We start from the raw sequence: 15,909 nt of genomic DNA, 5'->3' as shown, positions 1-15,909 counted from the left end.
TTTACACATGGACAACTATACGTTGCATTTTCTAGAGTGACAAGCAGAAAATGATTGAAGATTTTGATTACAAATGAAGAAGGGAAATGTCAGAACAAAACCCTTAATGTGGTTTTCAAAGAAGTCTTTGAAAATATATGATTTTCTTTTAATCATCTAATATCTACTATAACGTTTCATTTCATACTATTGACATCCGATTTTTAGTTTTTCCCCTTAATAATATTACCTTTTTACATATCAATATCTAAGTGTTTAGTTTTTAAAAATAAAAACATGAGAACATCTGCAATATTTTAACATAAATTATATTTTTTACATACAAGTGTGACAAATCTTATACTAAAACTATATTAATTTATATAATATTAGTATTTTTAATAATCCGACTAAAGTGAGAAACTAAAAAGATTAAGACGCAACGTTTAGTCGTGACTCTTTGTATTCTTTCAGATCAAAAATCCCCTTTTTGTTTTCGATAACAGAGAAGAATCAAGAAAAAAACGTAATTTGAGAAAATCATGAAATTCGATTATATTGCTGATCTGCTTCCTGGAAGAACTAATTGGTGTATCAACGCCAAGGTCTTACATTCTTGGAGAGTCAGAGAGTTCTTTACCAAGCGAGTTCTTCTTCTTGTGGATGAAAAGGTTATAGTCGTTAGTTGAATGATTTTTACTTTAATTTCGAGTTCTAACAGTTATTGTTTATAAGACTTCTTCCATAATTGTTGTTAAACTGTGAAGGGTGACACAATTGAAGCTCCTTATTTACCTGATACACTCGCTAACCTTCCTAAATATATAGACGATGGTGAGTGGTACAATATTAGAAATTTCAAAGTGATCAATCCAACCGTGGAGGAGAGGAACACTCATCATCCCTATCAGATTAAATTTACGGGTAAAACCACAATGTACCTGCTCGAATCATTGAGTCCCAAGAATTACTTTCGGTTCGAGAATTTGGATGACATAAAACGTGGAAGAATAGATCATCCCATCTCTTTCGGTAAGAATTTCTTTAATAGATTTTATATTATTTTGGAACAATCCGTCAATATACTTAATGGGTATCTTTGTGTTCGGAAAATTAGATTCTTTTTAGGATTTATGGAACTTTGTGTATTGGTCCTTCACATAAAAAAGAACGACTAACACTTTACCAAAAATAGATTAGAAACACTTTGTAAAACTAAATTCTGTCTTTTTCCCAAATTAGATGTTTGTGCGTGTATAATGGATGTGGAAGATAGAAGAAAGCCGACGAGTATCATTGATATTAATGAAGTTGTTCTCATGTTGTTGAATGGCAAGTAAAAGATATTTACTCTACCTTTATGACTGTTACATTTTAAAGTTGTCCCGTTAAGATTTTTATTGATTTGATGAACATGTAGGTGTGAGACTGTGAAGTGTCGTCTCAAAGACAACTTCGCTTCTCAATTCAGGACCATATGGCAATCAAGCGGGTGCCATCTCATATATAAATCCGAACTTGTGTTCTGTATAATGCGGTTTATGAGGGTTGGTGAATATGAAGGTATGTAACATAAGTTTTTCTGATATAATCATCATAATGTAATCAATAAATTCACCTAAAATTCTAAATCTCCATAGGTGCACCATGTCTTGAAAACACCTTGGACTCTTCGAAGATCTTCATAAAACCAGAATTTGAAGGATTAGAGCATCATCAGGCTATGTAAGATGTAATTATGTATATGAAATCAAATTATGTATGATGTTAAAGTAAAATTCCTTAAAACACTTATATATTTACAGGACTAAATTTGATGGACGTTATTACATAAACCATGTGATCAAGCAACAAGGTGAAAGCTCAGGAACTCAAGTGTAAAGAATGGGGAGTTGGCCGTTAATTTTTTCTTTTCGAATGTCTAAACAATTTAGTATGTTTGTATTAACCGGAACTTGAAATCCAACTTTGTATTACTCTCATCTTTATTTTGTAGCTGAGATAATACATTATAATATATAATTTTGAATTATTGAAAATTGCTTATGCTTTTCAAAATTTGAAATCTACTTATTGAATTCCAGTATCTTTTTTCTACAATTTAGTAGATATTTTAAAGGCTCAATTAATATTTCACATTGAGAGTATTATTTATATTTGGTAAAATAACATTTCTGTATATATGCAAATACAAAAACTTCTTGACAATCTAATAAAACATTTAAAACTTTTTCAATAGATAAAACACTATATTTAAATATGTCAATTAATACATATTAAGTCATAAAAGCAATATATCGTAAAGTTTAAAAACAGTTGTTATTAAAATCTTAATATCGCGCTTTAAGCACGAGTACCTCCCTAGTTCTTTTTATATATATTATTTTTATGAATTCTAACTTTTTAAGTTTTTATTAAGATCAAAATTTTCATATAGCCCAAGTTTTTTAAAATCATGTGATACATTTGGAAAATTAAATATGGAAAAAAAAAACCATTGCAATATAGTAAAAAATTGGTTAGAAACATTTTAAAGATTCTTAATTTTTTTTTGTTCCCATTGGACATTACAGTTCAGAGAATTGAGACAACAACGATGGTAATTTTTGCTATTCTCTCATGAACTTTTCTCTTCCAGTGAGATCTGTAACTCCAAATCTTCATTTCCTCTCTTGATCTTAAGTTTCACCTTATCACCTACACTGTACTCATCCAATATCTTCATCAACTCCGCTTTGTTTTTCACCTGATTGAAACCACAGAACAATCAGAAAATAGCTTCTTCATTCCAAGGGACAAAACAAGAAATAATTTTCTTGTTTTTTATTTTAGAGGTTCATCGAGCTTACGGGTTTGTCATCAACTGCAACAATGACATCTCCAAGCACTATATTACCAGCAAAACCCCGAGATGTCGGATGTAAGCCTGCTTTCTCTGCAAGACTATTTCCCGGTACCTATTTTTGCATGAAAAAACCGACTCTTGTAATCATAGTCATCAAACAAATTAACCGGTTTCGAGGTTTCAGAGTACGAAGTGTTTTACATACCTGAAGGACAAGGGCTCCATTACGAACATTGAGTTGATTAGCTACTGGATCAGGGGCTAACTCTATGTTAATACCAGCGCGAAGGACCTGTAGTGTTTGGATATAGTAACAACATTACAAAAAATTCTAAATATTGAAGGCCAAAGAAAGCCAGATTAATAAAACAGAACAATGGATTGTATTCATGCTTACCTTACTGAACTGGATTAGTTGAGGAACAATCTTTAATACAGTTGATGACGGAATTGCAAACCCGACACCAGCAGATGTTCCTGTTGAAGTCAGGAGTAAATATATTATAATGGATTCTTATATGATTCTGTGAGTCAAAGATAAATCACCTGTCTGTGTGAATATGGCTGTGTTGATCCCAATTAAGTTCCCTTTTGAATCAAGCAGAGGACCTCCACTGCAACATTCAATGAAGAAAGATCCATTAAACCCCCACATAGAAATGTTTTGAAACACGCAAAGGACCTTTCTGTAGACTTACCTATTTCCCGGGTTAATAGCTGCATCAGTTTGAATTCCACCACCAATGGTAACTCCTGTTTGACTAAAAATGTCACGGTTGAGACCGCTGATGACTCCAACCGTAAGGGTGTGGTCAAAACCAAAGGGGTTTCCAATTGCTAAACACTGCTGCCCAACTTTTAGAGAATTTGACTGCCCAACTTTAATCGGTTTCAGGAGTATTTCAGGGGCTTCTACCTGAGTTTTTATGGTAACATCAATATAAGCAGTTGATTCTTTTTAACTTTCGTCGACAAATATTACAACATAGAGTATACCTTCAAGACAGCAAGATCTTTAGCACGATCAGCACCTACAAGTTTTCCTTCAAAATTCTTCTGTACCCTTCAAGATTTTCACAAACGAACAGAGATGAGAATAACTAAAGACTACAAACGGCTGAAATAATTCATCCCCCCAGAACAAATCTCACCCATCAGATGCGAGAATATTCACACGACCAACCACATCCCCGGGGCTAGGATTTCTTGAAAGGGCATTGCCAATAACTGTTCAGCAGTAGATACAGCTAAACTTACAATATTATCACTTATCTACAATCCGAGCCCATCATCTCAAGCACTTGAACACTCAATCACAGTTCATTCAAATCATCTTACCGTGATAATTGGTCACAATGTATCCCTCTCCATTCCAGACTACTCCAGAGCCATTTCCTTCGGGTATCTACGATTACATTGTGAGGTGTAATTGTATGTCAAAACAATCGATAACAACATAAAAGAGGGATACTCTTTTAGTACTGAGAAAACAGTACCTCAACCACACCCGTCATTTTGAGCTGAGGTCGTAATGTCACATCGAATATGTTGACAACGGAATAAGTATTCTTCTCAAACAATTGGACAATTCTCCCCTGAAACAGAGAAAGAATCTTAATATAACCATCAAAACCTGAAACTTTCATTACAATTATCAAAGAAACAAACCTCAGTAGGGAAAAGAGGTCCAGCTGGGAAAACAGGTGGACTAACATCTTCAACTGTCGTAACGGATGGATCACCAAAAGCTAAGGCTGAAGTAATTCACCACAGAGCATAGTCAACAATCAAATTATATCACTATGAATCAATGAAAACAATCTCACTATAAGCAGAAAAACTTAAAAGTGTTATGAAAAGGCTAGATTAGATCACGATGACTCATGTTATCTCCTAGTGCAACAAATCCTGTTAGCTGCTTTGATATTGGGAAAAAAAGGTTTCTTTTTGATAGTTCTACCTCAAGGAGCTTCTGAAATCTAACACGACTATAGCAAAATCCTTTCAACTAAGAACTCTGGATCATAACTAGCTAGGAACTACAACGCTCTCATTGTGACAATTAAGCTTCTTATACAAAATTTGCCTCATCGAATTGTTGAAAACAAAGAGTTAGAAGAAAAGGAAAAAAAAAAAAGCTGAACTAGGTGCAGACCTGATGAGTACCTTGAAGGATTATAGCACAAATTCATGAAAAAACTTGTCAACAAGATTCGCCTTGTCGTCGAAGGGACACTTTTCACAGCTAACTCATGCAAATTCGACTTCCAATCTCCATTAATCCTATCGAAAAATAACAGCCAAAAGCTAACATAAACATCAAAATTCCAAGGAAAACAACAAATCTTACACTAACAAATGGCTGATACAAAGTTCGAAACTGAGAGTTTACCCCATAGCTTACATTTTACCAACAAAATTACCAGTTTTGACTAACCAAAAAATTGAAAAGATTGTCCCAAAAGTTAAATCTTTACGGTGATTTCTCATTACCATCTTTGAAAACAATTCATAACACTGAAACAGAGTATCAGAGACATAACATCATCATTCTTAATAACACACTCGGTAACCTAAGAACCGTTGTGAAAAAGAAAGTCATAATCTTTGAGGAATCCAAATCAAAAGAAACAATTTTTCAGCTGATTTGGCAAATGTAAGAAACTCAAATGGCTTACTTGACTGAAGAAACGGGTGGGTCTGAAACGACGTCGCCTTGGGAAATTCTGGAACAGGCGGAGGAAAGAAGTTGTCGTCGACCCACAAACTCATTCTCAGTTGAATTGATCGGAGTAGGTTTCAAAGAGAAAGATGCTATTACCTGCTGCATCTTTCTTTACTACCTGGAACCAAACTCAAGAAAACTCTGACACCAATCGATATGGGCAAGCAAAACCTGGATAATTTGTTTTTTCTTTTTTGTGTAGCTGAGGAAGAAGGAGGTACTTGAAATACCGTAAATGCCCCTCTTAGGTAATTATTAAAAATGTTTTTTCTTTTATCGTCCCAATTTATTATTTTGTATTTAATAATTATTTTTGTTTTAGTGAAATTTCTTCTTTATTTTATAAACCAAAATACATCTTCGCGATTATAGTAAACAAGGGATGAGAACCCGCACGCCCGCGCGGGGTTATATGCTAATCATGCTTTGCTTAAATTTTATGTTGATTCAGTGGTATATCATTAATAAAAAACCTACATATATATAGTTTTATGAAATAATTCAAATAAACATGTTTTTTTTGGACCCTTAGCTGTTTTTGCTAATGGATTTTATATATTTTTTGTTTTATTTTTTCTTTTATGTATTTGGTGTGGAGGCCTAGAGGGTGTGCTAGTGGTGCCGAATCACATGATTGATGGTTCCATTATTTTCTCTGAATTTTTTCGTAGCACAGGGTCCAAATTTAAGATTTATAAATTATAGAATGAAAAGTTGTTATTTATTTACTTTAGTATAGGGTTCAAAATTTTTTGAGATTATAAAATATATTTGAGATTATATGTTTCTGTGAAGGTGATATTTACGTGTTTTTTGTATTGTTTTTTACTGTGTAATTATATTTGTCTGATTTACCATTTGGTTAAAATGGGTTATGTCTGAATAGACAATTGTCTAAAGCTTTTTATTTCACTTGATGGTCTACTTGTTTTTTAGTATTGGGTTTATTTTGCTTAGTATGTATTTTTTTTTTTTTTTTTTTTGCTCTCAATTGAAAGTGTTGTGTAATTATGTTCTTCTTCTTCCTTTTTTTTTTGTTCTCTGTAACCATGTTGGCTTTGCTCTGTTTCTTTATTTCTTTTTTTCTCTTCTTCATCCTCCGTTTCCAGCTTTCAGCTTTTTCTTTGTTTGGATTGCAATTTATGATGTAGTTGTTTATGGTTATGATTGTGGAGAATTCATTATTAGTTTTGGGGAGACAGTTGACAACATCCAATTCGGTTAGTGGTGGGCGTTGACTAAGTGAGTTTCCGATTTCTTAGCTTGCGAGATTTTTTTTTTTTTTTTTTTTTTGTTAATAAAGCTTGCTAGATATCTAGGATGAAGAAGGGAAGTAAAGATTTTGGGGTGTTTGTCCGTTATTGGTAAATTGGTTGTCGCAGCAATGGGGAACTTGTAAGTATTTGAAGAATTTGATTGTTGGTTTGATAATTGATTAAACATGACGGGATTATTGTGAGTGTTTGTTTTATTGTGCGAGGATCAGTTATTGGATAATAGCTTGTTGAATAAGGAAAATTGTTAAAACTGAAATTTTTTTGTTTACAAAATAGTTAGCTTTCTTGCTCCGTTCTTTGATCTATGTACCTTTCTTCTCTCCTAGATATTGTTGTTAACCTTTTTTTATTTGGAAAATCAGAAAACGTGATTAGTTGAATATTTGATTATTTGTTTTAAATAAACGATATGGTTGATTTGAATAACAACAAATGTTTTGATCTCTTACCCGCATATGTGGATGCTGATAATCATGTTTCGGAAATGTCTGTCTCTTGGTTTCATTTGCCATCCTGTTCATCTGCGTAATAGTACAGAAATAGTAGTTAGTTTCTTTCTTTAGATAGATGATAGTATAATCCTGGGGATTAACACTTTTTTTTGGGAAAATCACATTTTAAACTTTTAAAGTGTCATTTTGGTAGGATTTTAAACATTCAGATATTTTCACTAACACTATAAACTTTTAAAATAATTTCACTAACACTTTAAACCTTAAAACTAATTTTCCTGTTTTTACCGCCACGAATGATGACGGAACAATAATATTCGTCAACGTGAAATAATTAAACTATGCTGATTTGATTTAAATACTTATTTAATTGATTTAATTTAATTTAATGATTTATGACGATTGATAAAAAAAATGAAAAATACATCAAAGCAAAAAAAAATGAAGAATCAGAGGTAAGGTTAAAACATTTGACAAATGTAAAATTGAAGACGATAATTGTTTTATTCCTTGATGATTTCACACACTATTTGTGGGTCTATCCTCTTCGCAGAAAGAGTGATGTTTTCTCAAAATTCATTCACTTCAATTCCATGGTCAATACTCAATTCAATACTCCCATTCAAGCTTTTCAATGTGACAATGGTGGAGAGTATAACAACAAACAGTTCCACGATTTTTTTGATAAAAATAGAATCAAGGTCCGTTTCTCGTGTCCCCATACCTCTCAACAAAATGGCAAATCTGAGAGAATGATAAGAACAATAAGCAATGCCATAAGAGCTCTTCTTTTTCATGATATTTAGAAGATTCTTTGGTTTCCAATGAGAAGTCAATCGATTTGAATCAGAATCCAGTAGAGATACATTTATTAAAAGGATTAATAATGTGAAGAGTAACGTCGTAAACGTTTTGTCTACAATGAAGATGAACACAAATTTATTTATTTTTTTATCTTTTTATTTATTTATAAAAACTAAAATTAATTAAAATTTAAATTAAACCAACATAGTTTAACTATTTCGCGTTGACGAATATTATTATTCCGTTATTTTTTTTATGGTGGTACAAAAATGAAAGTTAGTTTTAAGGTTTAAAGTGTTAGTAAAATCATTTTAAAGGTTCAAAGTGTGAGTAAAATCATTGTAAAGGTTTATACTGTTAATGAAATTCTCTCGAGGTTTAAAATGCTACCCAATGACACTTTGAAGGTTTAAAACGTGATTTTCCCTTTTTTTTTTTTTCTTCTGTATCCGAAAGTAACTCAGCTTCTTTACCAAATGACTGACCTCAGGAGATACAGCAGATCTAGAGTGAGGAATCGTTTGGTGCTTAACTTGGATATAGCAGAAGATTCCTCTGTATACCTAAGATTCAACTACCGTAATTGATCTATTTATAAAATAAAGCTAAATTGTAAGAAAGAAAGAAAAACAAATTAGTCTAAATCTCAAGATAGAAAGTATTCCAAAGAAATAGATGAAGAAAGCTCTACGGGGGTTGACGATAGGAGAAGAAGGCTGACGGATGAGCTGCTCTTTTTCATCTTCTCCCCAAATTCAGTTATAAGATGTGGGCTTATTTTTCTTGGTTATAAGATGTGGGCTTATAAAACAACAAAAATCATATTAGCCCACAGAATTTTGTTAAATATTAGGCTGACGTGGATGCTCTCAGACGAGAGAAAACTCTGATATTATATATATATTATTAGTAATATCAAGTATTATCAACTAATATTTGAAGTTATTAAGAAAAATAAACTTTTTTTTTCTTCTTTAGCTTGAAGTTACATTGTAGATGGAGAGCTAAATTATTTTGATTATTCTGTTATATATGATGATTATCTACTTTGTTAAAATTACTATAAACCATAATCAATTACCAGAAAATTATTTTAGAAGGGAAATAAAGGAAACCCCATTTACATCCCCTATATAATAAAACGGAAGTACATAACATTGTTTTGTAGACTATATAATTTTAATAAGTTGGTTACAAATATGTTATATATTAAGTTTTATATTATTTGTATAGTTTGGATTTATTTTTTCCAAAAATCTTAAAGAGAATATTCTAAAAAATCATTTGATATTATCTAACTTACCATATTAATTTTATTTATTAAACTATTCATCAAATAAAATCATTTGATATCTTTGTTAATTATTATTATACTTCACCTCTCATTTTTATATATGAGTCTACTTTGTGAAACAAATAAATTCTCATATTATTTATTATAATTAAAAAATTAGTTTTATTTCCGGATATACCATAAGTTGAATTTTAAAAAACAAATATAAATGATTCAATCTATAAAATATTCAATTTTATTAATATTATTCTTTAAAAATAATAACTATTGAATTAAACTTTTTACTGAGTAACAGATCAAAATTTGAATATTTAAATTCAATTTCATACTTTTTTGTTGAATTTTATAATTTTATATAATAGATTAAACTTTAAATAATTTATTTTGAAATATTTTTAAATATTGAAACTTGATATTGAAGTTAGAAACTGTAAACACTCTAAATTTGTATGTTATAGCAATGTCAGTAATATGTCACTATAATATGAAAGATCTTTAAAAAACCAAGTATATTTAAACAAAAAGTATAACAATATATTAAATTACTCATGATATAATAACTCGCTTTTTAAAAACCAAATTCACAAAATTATATCTTATAATGACATTCAAGTCATGAGGTAGAATATACATTGTTGAAACAATTTCACGTACATAAACTAATACAACATATTAAAATTTTATTTTAAAATAGAAAATATACAAAATTTTGTATAAAATAAAATTTAACATGTGTTATAACACGGGTACTTATCTAAAATCATTAACAATATCTACATATACATTTTTCAAGTACATTTAGCAAATAAATCCTGAACTTGCCACCTATTTACAAAACTGTCATTGTATTAAATATTTTTAATTTATAATTTACGATTTATTAAATTATGATAAGATTTTTGATTTTTGTAAACAATTATTCCCACTAAATCGCAACTTTCCTAAAAAATCGAAATCATTACTATTATACTAATTTGATAATTAATTAAATAAATATAACATTCTTAGCATATTCCTTAATAAAACTGATTACACATATTTTTCTCCCTAATTAGTTGCTAACAAAAATACTATTGCCTTGGAGAAGAAATCATAATCGACCCTATAAATATTTTACACCTAAACGAGAATTATCATCACAGAATACATAACACCCACAACTTACCGAAAACCATTAGATACACCTTTGAACATTGATTTTGAGCTTAGGGATGAAAGGTGACCTTTGCATACTATTTAGTTTTCTCTATATTCATGTTATTGTTATAATTGTCATATTTTCTGATTTTCAATACTAATATTTTGACATAGTGATGAGAGAATGGCGAGTATGTTGTGGGGTTATTTTGCCGATCAAGTTTTTAGAGCCTGTCAAAAATCTGAGGGAAGCATTGTTGTTTGTCTGCTCAGATTTTACAACATAAATGGCTACAAAAGTAAACACATCTTCCGGTTAGACTCATTTATGATTAAATAAGATCAATGATTGTGTCATTGCTTACATAATCTTTATCATGACAGGTGTTAAGTTTTTATCTAATTCTTTTGATGGTATTCAACTCCATGTCAATCCACTACGGCCTCAAGTAAATCAATGTTCTGTTATTGATTTTTTTGTTTATTCTATTCGGAGATATGTTCTTGCAATAATATATATATATATCGTTTATCTAATGTCAAACTATTAACCATATATATTTTTTTATTCTTGATTGTGGATCCAGAAAACTTGCATGATCCAGTGAAGAAACTGATTGGAAAGACATTTCTCTTTATTGTATGTGTTGGAAAAGAGAACATATGGAATGGTAAAAGAAATCTACAAAGTGTGGAAAGTAATGTCGAAAGATGATCTTCTTAAATCATCACAAATAAGGATATGAAATCGATTAACCAAAAGTCAAGAACGGCGGAGATGTCGGAAATGGACCAATGAAAATAAAGAAGAAGATGATAGATTTGTTTTCTGAGACTAGAGTGATCCACGCAAAACAAAAACAAAAACATACTTTAAAACAAAAGCAGATTACGATTTCACAAAAAAAATCCAATTACAAAATATATATGTAAGTTATTAGTGATATTGCAATTGTTGTTTTTCTGCTAATAACTATTTTCTCATTTCTATCAACATATATATACAAAATTCTCCAAACTTAATAACCAAAAATTTCAATGGAGAATTATATATACACATATTTTCCCCAAAATTTCAATAGGGAATAAGATATTACTTCAATGTATATAATTTCACATATCTTATTACTTTAATGGGGAATAAGATCAACAAGATTTCAGATGAATGAATGAATCAGATGTTAAAAAAAACATACAAAATTATATTACAAAAATTATACTATACATATATTTTAGAATATTACAATATAATATCAACACTACTATCTTTAAATCGAAAAATAAAAAGAAACAAACAGTCTTTTTCTTCCATAAATCACTACATAATGAATTATATGATATAGTTCCTATAGTAAAAAACAATAAACTTCAAACAAAACAATTTTCACACTACCTAATAGATATATATTTGTAAAGTTATACATTTAAAAAGTAAAAAACTTTAGTTATGTTTATAATTAATCTATAAAATAAATTATATGAACTGTTTTTTATTTATAAATATAGTTTTACGGTGTACACGGGTGAATATTTAGTTTATTTAATAAAATGGTAAAATAATGTACCTTTTAATTAGTAAATTACAGGGAGTGTGTATGTGTGTCGATCAATGGAATCCTTATAAAGTGAAATCTCTCATTCGGCTAGAGGGTTCTATTGTTATTCTCTTTCACCGACCACAAACCAAGGGACGAGATAGAGAAAAGAGAAGTCAGAAAAGACAAACCCTAAAACAAGAAGCCATTTCTTGGAGACGAAGGTAACCTCCGATCTCCGCTTCTCTCTTTAGATTATACTCCACAGTAATCGAATTCCAATTTTACTTGTGAGTTCTGAAAATTTTGGTTGAAACAGATACTCAGAAACCCTAAAGCATTAGGCGCATTATCTAAATCTATGGCCTCCGTGTCTTCGCCGGCGCCGGAGTCTTCCACGGCTGCGACTACGCCTGAGATATATCAACTGGCGATTTCACTACCTCCTGGTTTCTTCTTCCAACCCAGTCCTGATGATCTCCTCTTCTACTACCTAAAAGGGAAAGTGTCGAACGAGGATTTTACTGATGCAATTGCGGAGGTGGATATCTACAAGTACGAAGCCTGGGATTTACCAGGTTTGGGTTTCGATTTCTTTCTGTTTCTTGAACTGGTTTTGGTAAACTTTGGTAGTGTTTTGGTAGTAAGTAATCAACTAGAGTCGTGAAGGTTTTAGATTGTGTATGAACTAATGTGCACAAATAAGAATCTTGAATTGATGTATCTCGTTTAGGCTTCTTAAACTCAGTTTAGTTGCTGTGTGTAATTAATGATCATTCAGGTTTATTAAGTTATAACAATCTCTTACTTCTCATACAATCACAATCTCTCAGGGCATTCAAAGCTCAAGTCCACCACGAATGTATGGTTTTTCTTTACTCCGGCAAGGAAGTATAACCGCGGTTCTAGAACAAAACGGGTGACTCCACATGGGAGGTGGAGAGTGAAGCTAACAGAAGGTGGTGGTGGCTCTAAGAAGAAAGAGTTCAAAGATCAAAACAGTGATCTCAGCGGGACAATGAAGCCATTCAATTTCTACACTAGGAATATTGACAAAAAGGAAAAGCTTACTTCATGGAGCATGGAAGAGTATCGCTTGGATAACTTTGACACTTTTTCCTTGTGCAAGTTGTTTCAGAGGAAGAAGGAGGAGGAGGAACCCAATCCGGCCATGGTACAGACCTTATTTACTGCTTTTTTTTATCTCCAAATTCTTCTCCCGTTTTAATTTGTCAGTACGTTTTCCTAGGTTGAGCAGCCGACAGAGATAGCTCAGAACAAAAATGTCCAACAAGAAGGTGGAGACAATACGCTACATGACACCTCATCATCTTCCTCAGATGACGATGCCGCCACGGCATTGCTCATGATCCCACAAGCCCGCACATAGTGATGAAGAGAAAGAAAGGAGAAACATCCTTTTTTTTTTTTGGTGTAAATGTTCCTAGCTACATGTCTGCTTTATTAGTTTAAGTGGAGATCAAACACAAGTACAATCAATGAATATTGGGATTACACCCTTAAAAGGGTACACCAAACATCACGTAATTAGTAAGATTTTAAAGGCTCTCTCTTTTGTCACAGTAAACCTCAATCCCTTAAACATCTTGGCCATCGTATCTGCAAATAGTTGATTCAGTAGATATGATTGTATTCTTGTGGCAAGTTGGAATGCAAGACTTGATCACACCAGCATACACTTTCATAAGAAAGAATAAAGACAGTGAGCAAATCTTTAAGATCCAATGGTATAGTGTGTGGTCAGAATATGTGCTGAGGTGAGCTTTGGTCAGCACAGGAAGGTGAGATCATAAAACTTAGAACTAGTTTTCAAGATGGACAAAGTAGAGGCTGTGGAGCAGTGCATAAAAGGAGACCCACATTGCAGATAAGTGATTGGGTATTGTTCTGTTTTCGAGGGGAACTAAACTCTCATCAATATAGCTCCAGAACCAAAAATAATCCATATAAGAGTTCTAGCAACCGATCAAGAAATAGAATAGTTTATTACAGGTCCGTGTTCCCATCTTCTAAGTTGATCTTCACAATCTGCCTTATGGTCTGGTTTACAGTAGTATCCTTGTAGTAAGGTGCCTCATCGGGTGATAGATTGTCATCCTCGTCGACTTTTACTTTATCTTGTTCTGGCAAGAAAACGTTGAAACCAATAATCAACTTGTTATGTCCTTGAAGCAACTCATTAGCCTTCAAAAGCATAGCATCTATATCGATCCTGCAAGAAAACAGAATTCGACATTCGATTTTTTTATTATCAAATCTTATTGTAACAAATTTTTAGTGTGAGAGATATCTAAATATATCCCAACCTGCCATCCTTGAAATCTATCATGAGCTGACGGAATGTCGCATACTTTCCTACACTGTCAGCAAACTCTCTCTTGACTTGTTTCAGAAATCTCTTGGCATCCTCTTTTGTCAAGTTGGGTTTAGCAGCAACAACAGCTCCTCCGACTCCAACCCTAAGAGTTTATTCAAAACCTTTTTAAGTGTATATATTAGTGTTGCAATAACGTGAAATCTAACATACACTTTCGGAAAGCATGAAATCAAACAACAAGAGACTATCACGTGAAATCGCAATCGGCCACAGATAGAAAACATGTCTCAGTCTCAGCAGGGCAGCAACAAAAACAATAACCAAAATCCAATACATGCATTACCAATGAGGTATGACACCGCAGTTTTCAATTACAGTTTCGATTAATTATAAACCCCAAGCATCACAGACACAAGAAATTAATTGCGTTATATAATAAAAGCATACATCTATGATAAAAATAAAAATACTGAAAAGTCAAAAATCAAAAAACTCACGTCTGAGGGGTAAGCGCCATCACATACAGGGAAAGCACAGGAGTTGGAGAAGAATTTAGACACAATCGAACAATATAGACGAGGAAGAATTGTGGAGGAGAAGATCTCTCTCGTGAACCCTAATCACAAAAGGAAAAGCAATATTGGTATATTTCAAAAACTATTTTTTTTTTGCCTTAAAAATCCCCAATTCTTGTCGGAGAAAAAAGCTGTCGTGTCGTCGTCAGAGAATTCCGTACCCAATTTATTGTTCACCCTTAGTATTCTATAAAACTAGATTAGGCCCGCGTATTAACGCGGATATAAGAAAAATATGTGAAATTTTAAGTTGTATTCAAAATATTAATTTTCTTTCATTTTTTTTTTAAAATCAGATTTAGAGTTCACACACTCCATCTTCCAATACAATTTCTTTGTATATTACATGATAATAAAATTAGATTTTAATTCTATTCACTCAATCCTAATGTGTAATATTTATAATTTTCATATAAAAAAAAGTGCATTGTATCAAATTTATATCTTACTTAATATTTTTTTAAAAACTTAAAATTAATAAAACATAACTCTCAAAGAAAAAACTGAAAACTAATTTTATCTCATATTTGAAAAAGTAACAATATCTTAAATATTTGTTTCATAATTTGTAATCTCATACATAATAGTTTTACTACTTGTCCAACTAATTTAAATAAAACTTTACTAACATTATCATAAATTAATCAAAAATTCAAAGACGTTATTATGAGAAAAATTATTTGTTTATGTAAAGGTGAGTATCTAAAATCCTTTTTCTTTTTAGGATTAATAATTGACAGTATAATTTATTTAATTATGGTATTATAGTAATTAATTGTATAATTTTCTTAATTATTTATCTTATAGAATTAGTAATTTAAAATTAGAATTTTTATAGATATATATATATATATATACATATATGAACTATCTTTTATAATTATTAATTTGTTAAAAAATTTATTTTCTTATAATTTACAAATGTGTTAAAACAAAGTTTTTGTATAA

The 15,909-nt window shown here is 31.2% G+C and overlaps 2 protein-coding genes across 2 annotated transcripts; both read right to left on the bottom strand.

The window, feature by feature from the left end:
* Positions 1-2,458: 2,458 nt before the first annotated feature.
* LOC104724333 (protease Do-like 8, chloroplastic) lies at positions 2,459-6,004 on the bottom strand. The gene is made up of 13 exons (XM_010442794.3): positions 5,503-6,004; positions 4,980-5,107; positions 4,493-4,578; positions 4,321-4,419; positions 4,163-4,229; positions 3,976-4,051; positions 3,821-3,887; positions 3,523-3,740; positions 3,371-3,438; positions 3,222-3,301; positions 3,030-3,116; positions 2,829-2,936; positions 2,459-2,725 (listed from the first exon to the last, which is right to left on the bottom strand). The coding sequence occupies exons 1-13, from the start codon at positions 5,652-5,654 to the stop codon at positions 2,597-2,599; spliced, it is 1,365 nt and encodes a 454-aa protein (XP_010441096.1). The 5' UTR covers positions 5,655-6,004; the 3' UTR covers positions 2,459-2,596.
* A 7,451-nt stretch (positions 6,005-13,455) lies between these two features.
* On the bottom strand, positions 13,456-15,033 carry LOC147934572 (paired amphipathic helix protein Sin3-like 3). The gene is made up of 3 exons (XM_087471251.1): positions 14,884-15,033; positions 14,376-14,528; positions 13,456-14,281 (listed from the first exon to the last, which is right to left on the bottom strand). The coding sequence occupies exons 1-3, from the start codon at positions 14,901-14,903 to the stop codon at positions 14,056-14,058; spliced, it is 399 nt and encodes a 132-aa protein (XP_087327377.1). The 5' UTR covers positions 14,904-15,033; the 3' UTR covers positions 13,456-14,055.
* Between the last annotated feature and the right edge of the window lie 876 nt (positions 15,034-15,909).

Source organism: Camelina sativa, chromosome 11 (genome assembly GCF_030686135.1).
Source record: "Camelina sativa cultivar CO46 ecotype springtype chromosome 11, ASM3068613v1".
In the NCBI taxonomy this organism is placed as follows: Eukaryota; Viridiplantae; Streptophyta; class Magnoliopsida; order Brassicales; family Brassicaceae; genus Camelina; species Camelina sativa.
This window is presented reverse-complemented; position numbering and strand designations above follow the sequence as displayed.

What these genes read in the sequence shown, in the direction of transcription:
- LOC147934572 (XM_087471251.1), bottom strand. Translation starts at nt 14,903, where the DNA reads ATGGCGCTTACCCCTCAGAC. An exon ending in ATGGCGCTTACCCCTCAGAC is followed by an intron (nt 14,529 to 14,883) that starts GTGAGTTTTTTG and finishes ATAAACTCTTAG; the next exon opens with GGTTGGAGTCGGAGGAGCTG. An exon ending in ATAGATTTCAAGGATGGCAG is followed by an intron (nt 14,282 to 14,375) that starts GTTGGGATATAT and finishes GTTTTCTTGCAG; the next exon opens with GATCGATATAGATGCTATGC.
- LOC104724333 (XM_010442794.3), bottom strand. Translation starts at nt 5,654, where the DNA reads ATGCAGCAGGTAATAGCATCTTTCTCTTTGAAACCTACTCCGATCAAT. An exon ending in AAATGACGGGTGTGGTTGAG is followed by an intron (nt 4,230 to 4,320) that starts GTACTGTTTTCT and finishes ATGTAATCGTAG; the next exon opens with ATACCCGAAGGAAATGGCTC. An exon ending in AACTAATCCAGTTCAGTAAG is followed by an intron (nt 3,117 to 3,221) that starts GTAAGCATGAAT and finishes CAAACACTACAG; the next exon opens with GTCCTTCGCGCTGGTATTAA.